Below are 8,463 nucleotides of genomic sequence, written 5' to 3'. Positions count from 1 at the left end.
CTTTTCATTTGTAAGGCCAAGAATGTGTTATTTCTTCTCTTTGTAATTACATAGACTCACGTTACAAAAAATGGTGACATAAAATGCAAATAAAAAATAAACCTTGATATAGTATGACAATTTATTCTGCCTGTTTTAGCTACATAATTCACTTACACAAAAAGACAAAAAAAGGAATTCAGGCCCAAACTACTCATCTTTTTTAAATGAAGAAATTAAAGAATTGAGAATACTGCTTAAGATGAATAAAAGCACTTATTTCTTGTTATATTGTACCAATCTTGCATTTATTCCTATCGATTGTGCTGAGTCATCCCTCCCCTCAGTAGCCTGTCTGTCAATAGATTATTTTCATAGACTGGATCCATGAGGACAAGACACTAATCAAACACAGATGGCCTTTTTTCTATTATCTTTAAACCCCACCCCTCTCTCACTGACTAGGACATAAGGGACTGCCTCCTCTCTGAGAGCAGTGTTGTAGGAGTCTGCTTGCACGAACGTCTGCCTGTTGATTTATCCTGCAGAAACAGCAACAGAGGATCCAACATGATACCTTCAGTTACACTCAACAATGGGGCAAAGATGCCTATTGTGGGTCTAGGAACATGGAGGGTAAGGCTGAACATTTTCTAACAAACTTCTAACAGATAAGGTTTAAAAAACAAATGGAGGCATGGACTTGACACTTAGTCTCTACTACTTTTCTCTCAGTAACATTCGGGGTTCTATGGTCTGTATTATCTTTACTGTCAAGTTATTAATCCACTGCCTTGTCAGTGACTAACCTCAGTCTGTGAAATTAACAGAAGGATAATCAAAGGGAAAACAAACATTTTTCCGCACACAAACCTCTGCTGAACACATTTGCTGGTTCAAGGACCGCCTTTATTGTCATTGCACATTATGCAATGCAATTTTTCTGCAGCTCCTGCTACAGTACACATATACACACACGCTTACGCCCACACATACACACACCAATCATACAGATAAAGTACTAGTGATACCAGCAAGGACAACATGCCCTTTACATTCATTTCTTATCATTTTAAATTTTCTAGTCCTTCCATAATACAAGGCCAGACACAAAGGACTGTAACTGCCACAGCTGTCACCAACACGTATTTTACTCAGTATTATTGATGCTGGTCTGTATCTGCAATTCCACTGTTTTTGTATCACCCTACCTCTGTAGGCAGACCCAGGAAAGGTCACTGAGGCTGTTAAGGTGGCTATAAGTGCTGGTTATAGGCACATTGATGGCGCTTACGTGTACCAGAATGAAAAAGAAGTTGGAGCTGGGATTCACGCCATGATTGACCAAGCAGTGGTAAAGAGGGAGGATCTATTCATTGTCAGTAAGGTATGGTATTACAGCAGAAGGCAATATACACACAGAGGCTTTTAAATGCTGCGAACCTTGATTTTTTAGTGCATTGATTTTCTTCGTCAGCTGGGTCAGGGGATGATAAGGTTATAAAACACAAGGGGCCATATTCACAAAGCTTCCTTGTATAAAGACTTGCTCCTAGTGACAAAATTCTAAGAAAATTTTTAACTTCTGACATTTTCCAAGAGTTTCCACTGAAAGTTAAGACTAGATCCTGTTAAAGACAAAAGTTATCCACAAAGTGTCTTAGCCCTTAAAAGAACTTCTGAGGTGAAATACTGTTAGGAGCAGGGAGGAGGACTTTTAAGAGGCTAAAGAGTGAGGAAAGACAAGAATGTAGGAAAAACATCCTCCAAATGCTGGATGACAGTGAGTAAATGAAATGCTGCAAATTAGATCTTGCAGGGATGTTTGTGGTCGATCTCATTAGAGGTGCGCTCACATCTACCATTCAATGCAATAACGATATAACCCCAGAAATAAGGTGATTACAACACTAAAATATTTGGCAACTGAAAAAATGCAACAGTGCAGCAGTGATGACTTTGGTCTGTCTCCACCCTCCATTAGCAGAATGATCACACCACCAGTTACAGCACTTTCCCAGTGCCAACAAAAGGTCAACTAATCACATGTGTTAGAAGAATCTGTCAACCCTAGTAATGAGGTCAACCACAATTCCTCACTGAGATCAGAGTGTCTGTCCCCTAGTTGCTTAGAGTTGCTCTGAGAATTTTCCTAAATCACTTCTAAGCTAGGACTCCTAGGTAGAAACTTTTAGGCTAAGTTAGGAGGTCTCAGAGTATTTTTGGAAGGTTTGTGAATACAGCCTAAGGTCTAACTTGTGCAAAGACATAAAAGCATGTAGAAATCCTTGATAGCCAGGGTCTTCTCCCTTGTAACATTGACATTTTCTTCACTACTCTTCAATGTGACCCATATGCTGAAATCACACTGGCAGGTACAGTATATTTCTTGTGTTTTTATAGTTGTGGTGCACCTTCCATCTTCCATCTCTGGTGAGAGGAGCCTGTGAGAAGACGCTTAGTGACCTGAAATTGGATTACGTGGACCTTTACCTCATGCATTTGCCTATGGGAGCCAAGGTTTGGATTACACTGCAGCCTGTCTGTTGGTAAAACCACTATCATCAAGTGTTCTGGTCAAGCTCAACCTTTAGCCTTTTTCTCCAATGTGTTGGTCTAAGCAACCCAGAGAACTATGCAACCATTAAAGTTTTGCTTTTCAATTTTTTTCCTTGCTTAATAGGGTTTCTTGATGAGCTAATACATTTTATTATCAGAAATTAAAATGAAAAACATTTCATCCAACTTCATGTTTCATTTTTTTTAACCAATGCAGCCAGGGGATGAGATATTTCCATGTGATGAGAATAACCAGCTCATTTCTGATGGCAGTAACTTTTTGGACACCTGGGAGGTAATTTAGAGACTCAGTGCAGTTACATATATTAAGCAAGGACTAACACACTGATAGTCCAACTGACTGCTATATGAACAAAGAAATATTTTGCAAAATGAGGTGCATCAGTGACAACAATGTGCAATTTGTCTCAAAAGGCTATGGAAAAGCTGGTGGATGCTGGTTTGGTCAAGGCTATCGGCATCTCCAACTTCAACAAAGACCAGATTGAAGCCCTACTCAACAAGCCAGGCCTCAAGTACAAGCCTGCCAACCACCAGGTACACTAAAACACCTGTTTACCTAAGACATAACACATTTCACCTGATAACTGTAGGGACCAGCTGCTATTTGAACTGACACATACAGACTTTTACGTTTATTTTACTAAAACCAGGAGCACCAGAAAAGACTCAAATTCTGGGCATGATAATGTCATCATTTACCAAATCTTGGGTTTTACATGTCCGCACAGATACATAGTAACTCGAGTTTTAAGAAGTCTTACCCTAGAGGACATTTTTTAAAAATCTCTGTTTTAGTGACCTAACTTTTTTGCATGTGGACACGAGGCCAAAACATAGAGGAAAGTATCCACTTACAAAAGTATCTGTTGACATATAGACTGGGCCTTAAAAAGATTTAAATCTAACTTGCCTAAGCCCGTAGGAACCCTGGAAACAAGACTTTAATTCTGCTCACAATGTAGCAAGAAGAAAATAAAAGCTAAAGCATTTGTGTGTTTCTCCAGATTGAGTGCCACCCGTACCTGACCCAGGAAAAGCTGATCAACTACTGCCACTCAAAGGGCATCTCAGTGACAGCTTACAGCCCCCTGGGCTCCCCTGACAGACCCTGGTAAGAGGCAATGTCACCTAATATACACAGTTTTCACACAAAACAAAATGTCATTAAGATATGTGTCACTCATTCTTTTCTGTTCCTATTTACAAAAGGGTGACATCTGATGATCCCTCGCTGCTGGAGGAACCTAAGATCAAGGCTATTGCTAACAAGTACAACAAGACTGCAGCACAGGTAAAAAAGTAAAAAGTTCATCTTTCCCCTTTACTTGGAGAAATAAAGCCATAAAACATTTTGTATTATGAGGGATTGGGTCAGTATATCAGGTCCTGCTCTTAACTGGTTAAAATCCTTTTTGTCTAACATTACTTGTGGAGTGCCACAAGGTTCTATTTTGGGTCCAGTTCTCTTTTCACTCTACATGCTTCCATTGGGTCACACACTGCAAAAACATAACGTGTCTTATCTCTGTTATACCGATGAAACCCAGCTGTACCCATCATTCCTAATGACTGCAATAGCCTCACTCAAAATTGCCAAAACATTATCAGAGAGTGGATGCATCAAAACCAGCTGCAGCTTAACCATGACAAAAGATAGGTTTTACTAATAAGTCCACACCATGCAACTGAAGTCCTAAAAGATACAATCATCTACATCTGAATCCACTTCTAAAAAACATCTAAAAACACATTTTTTAGGGTGCCATTTCTATGGGGTCATAGATGTTAAGTGTCTTTATATGAATACATGTGTTTTTTGCATATGTCTGCTAAAGCTTCTGCACAGAGCATCTGTGTATATGGGTATATTTAACTATGTGCCTTTTTGTGTGGATGCATGTACATATTTATACACATTTATTTGTTTTTAATCACTTTGTTTTACCTCTTTATTATTTGCAGATACGTCATTGCTTGTACTCTTGCTTAATTTAACCGCTTGTATTGTCTTATGAAGCACTTTGTAGCATCTATATGTGTGCTGTATAAATAAAGTTATTATTATTATCATTATTATTATTATTATTATTAATTGTTGAATGCAAAGCTAAGTTTGGTAAGAAAACATTCATAATGAACTTTAACATGTATTTTATCCTTTATGAATGCAAAGCATGTACAATGAGCATATACATATAGTGGACAGATATTGTATTGTAGTGGCGTTTGTATGTGTTTCAGTCAGTGGTTGCACACCAGTATCACCGGAAACTCCTCAGAATGGACACTGCTTTGTTTAAAATTGTGTAATGCTTCATTGCAAAAGTTAACTAACAGAAGTGAGCAAGCTGTCACATGGTGGATGGAAAGGTTTGTTACACAACTCTAACTGTGGGAAAATAAACCGCACAGTAACTTGTGGTGATCCACCTAAAATGTGGTCATGCAAAGATGTTCAGGGAGATGCCTGAAGAATGCTGTTTTCCCAACAGGTTCTCATCAGATTCCACATCCAGAGGAATGTGATCGTCATAGCCAAGTCAGTAACACCCCATCGGATCAAGGAAAATTTCCAGGTATACTATTATCATTTATTAACTTGTCCTACTTATCTAGTATATTTATACAGGACCAGTTTCAGATATTGATTTAGGAAAAATAAGTTGAGGTCCAGTCAAATGCTTACATCTGTTTTGTTAGAGAAACTTAAATTTTGAAAAATATTCAGCTTGTGTGCCTCATACTTCTGTTGCAACATTAATTATTTTTTTTCTTTTTCCTTCAGTTGTTTGACTTTGAGTTAAGTGAAGACGACATGAAGACCATGCTGACGGGCTTCACAGAGAGGAGAGTATTCTTACTACAGTGGTGAGTAGACAGGGAGACAAACACAGTGATACGACAATAACATGCATAAGCATATCTAAGGGACTGTTCATTACTTATGAGGGGGGAGGGGGTGGTGCAAAAATGGGAGGAGTGTCTTTTTTTTTTTTAAGCACTCGGGAGGGACTTATGTTTTTTTGTTTTGGCTTAGCATACAAATTTAGATGGTTGTATTTTGTATTTTTTTTTTTTTTTACCATCGATTTTTCAAGAAAACATGCCCTCCAAACCCGCAGTTTTTTGAATGTCAGACAATCCTTGGACACATCACGTGCAACAAACACTTCTGTCAGGAAAACAAACAAAAAAAATCTGACTCTATAATTGTAATATTTCAGCAAAACACTTATCCTACATCTCATTTAAAATCTGGCCATAAATAAACAGTCTGCACTAACTAACTTCAACTTTTAACATTTAACCTTAAACATGAATGCATGACCTTAAACAGTCATGCATTTTCCACTAGTCACACACGAAGGCTCAAGGAAAAATATTTGTAGCCTTGTGGAGGGTTGGAAAAAAAAAACAAAAAAAGAAAAAAACAAAGTCCCACCACAGCCACCCCGTACTCCAATAAGTAAAGAACAGTCCCCAAATGAATTCTTGTAGGCCACAGACTAGGTACTGGGCTTGTTATCCTTAGCATCAAACCTCAAGTAATGTGTGTCCCTCTTCTTTTCTCTACAGGGCCTCCACACACAAAGACTTCCCCCTGAATACTGAATATTAGCTCATCAGAACATGCTGCACCATTTCTGCCTTGCACCAACGATTTAGTTTTCCTTTAATAGAATTTACACAGTCTTATCAAACTACTCCCTAACCAATGTGACAGCTGAATTATTATGTTACTAAACTTGTGCTGGATCAATTTTCATATAATACTCACCACTGGAATAATAAATTCAGTGAATGTACTGGTTATATAGATGTATAGAGTACAACAGTGGTTGTAAAATAAATGTGTGGGGTAATACCTGACAAAGGGTAAATGACATTAACTGTGGGTGACAGAGATTGAACATGATCACTATGAATGCTATGTAGGTACTGAAGTAAGACAACAAAAAAGATGAGAGGTCAAGTACAAACAGTAGATGTTAAGGTAGATTTCAGTGGTGTGATGTAACAAAGTAAAAATGCCCAGACGGGCTTCTCTGGAGATACTGGCTATATATTTACAAGAGATGCTCACAGCGACTCTATTGTCTAAGGAATCTTATTGGCCTCAGTGTTAGTAAGCAGATTTTAGAATTAGTGTACAAAACCGTGGTTGAGAGTGTTTTACCTTTTCACCTTCCTGCCTGGTCGTTTTAACTGTACATCTAAGAATAAACTCTGGGATTGTGACAATGGTAGGTTAAATAGTTGGCAAGCCACAAAAGCCTTTGACGCAACTCTACAGAAAGGAAAAGGACAAAAGTGAGGAGTATCTAGGCAGATAGCTCTCATGCTCTCTTCAGCCAGTTTGAGCTCTTGAGCTCCAGGGGGCGCTATAGAGTACCCCTGGCAACTACAACTGTATTTAAGAAGTCCCTCATTTGAAGTGCCATCAGTATTCTTAACTCATATATGTTCTTACGTATGTTAAGTGTTTTCTAATGACCTTGTATGTTTTTTTACTCGTCTTGAAGCTTATTTGCTTTTTATTAAGTTGTCTCTTGTGTCTGGTGAGCTGAAGACAAATTTCCACCCTGGTGGGCAATAAAGATATATTCTACTCTGCTACTTAGTTTTTTTTGGGGAGTATCTGTACTTTGCTTGAGTTTTTATACTTCTGACAACTTTCACTTTTACTCCAGTACATCTCCCCTAAGCATCATAGTGACTTACTACAAAACAGGGAAGGAAGGGAGGATGGAAGGAGGGACTGATGGATGAATAAATGAAGGAATGGGAAGAAGGAAAAACTGGAATTTGTTCTCTAAATCCTATAAGTTGTGAATACCCAATTTCATCTCAAGTGTAATGTAACCTCCATTTTGTAGGTGGTGTACATGTAAAGAAGAAACCATTGCAGCCTCCAGTATCCGTGTGAATATGTTTTGTTAGTATGCTTCTGCTAAGCCTGGATGCACCAATTCTCATCTATCATTCTAAGATTGGAGACTTGAGTCCCACAGTAGAGCGAGTAAGGATTCCAGGAGATAGAGACTTGTGAGAGGTAACTGCACGGTGACTGCTCCATTTTTAAAGTGTACGTTAAGAAGAAATAAACTTCGTAACCGTCAGAATTCTGACTGCTTTTTTTTTTTTTTTTTAGGGTTAGGGTTAGAAGGTAGGTATAGAATGTTTAAAAAACAGTGAGTGTAATGAAAGAAAGAAATAACATTACGAAACCACATTGCACATGCACAAATATATGTTATTAATACGATATTGCACATATGAGTCTCTCAGTGCTTATTTGGGTTGATTGTGCTCATGGCCTTTGGGAAGAAATTGTCTCTGAAAAACAGTGAGTGTGTGTTTTGACAGACGAAATAACATTATGAAACCACAGTTCAACACAGATGGTGACCTTGATGTGAGTAGGGGGGAGCAAAGAGCCACTGAACTCATGCACACCATCATCTTACTTGCCATGCTCTGCCATCTTACTTTTTACACTTAAGTACAGCAAATAGGACCCCAGGTAGACTCCAGGCATATTCGTGTGCTTGTAATGGGGATCCATGAATAAATAATAAATATCTTTAAAACTTTTACTCAAGTAATATTCTAACTGGTGACTTTAACTTCTACCAAGGTGTGGCTCTCTGGTACTTCATGCACCACTGGTACATTTTTACTACACTGTACAAAATAGACACAAAAATCTGTTTGGGAGTAACACCCAACATGAGGCACATCGCACCAACCAGATTATGACATAGATACCAGAACAATTGGGGTTGGGTGTGGTTAGCAAACTTAATAAAACCCTGCATGTTATTAATAGTCCCCTTTGGTGATGCATTTGTACTGACTAACCCCTGTACTTACGCTGCTTTTAAAGTGTATGTGAAGTAC

General features: G+C 38.4%; 1 protein-coding gene across 1 annotated transcript; it reads left to right on the top strand.

Annotated features, from left to right (window-relative positions):
• Positions 1-465: 465 nt before the first annotated feature.
• LOC125883073 (aldo-keto reductase family 1 member B1-like) lies at positions 466-7,654 on the top strand. Its single transcript, XM_049567197.1, has 10 exons — positions 466-615; positions 1,199-1,366; positions 2,383-2,499; positions 2,756-2,833; positions 2,974-3,096; positions 3,567-3,673; positions 3,772-3,853; positions 5,055-5,138; positions 5,348-5,430; positions 6,139-7,654. The coding sequence occupies exons 1-10, from the start codon at positions 550-552 to the stop codon at positions 6,179-6,181; spliced, it is 951 nt and encodes a 316-aa protein (XP_049423154.1). The 5' UTR covers positions 466-549; the 3' UTR covers positions 6,182-7,654.
• Positions 7,655-8,463: the final 809 nt, after the last annotated feature.

The sequence above is a fragment of the Epinephelus fuscoguttatus genome, linkage group LG22 (assembly GCF_011397635.1).
Source record: "Epinephelus fuscoguttatus linkage group LG22, E.fuscoguttatus.final_Chr_v1".
In the NCBI taxonomy this organism is placed as follows: Eukaryota; Metazoa; Chordata; class Actinopteri; order Perciformes; family Serranidae; genus Epinephelus; species Epinephelus fuscoguttatus.
Note: the sequence above shows the minus strand (reverse complement) of the source record. Positions and strands in the feature narration are given on the sequence as shown.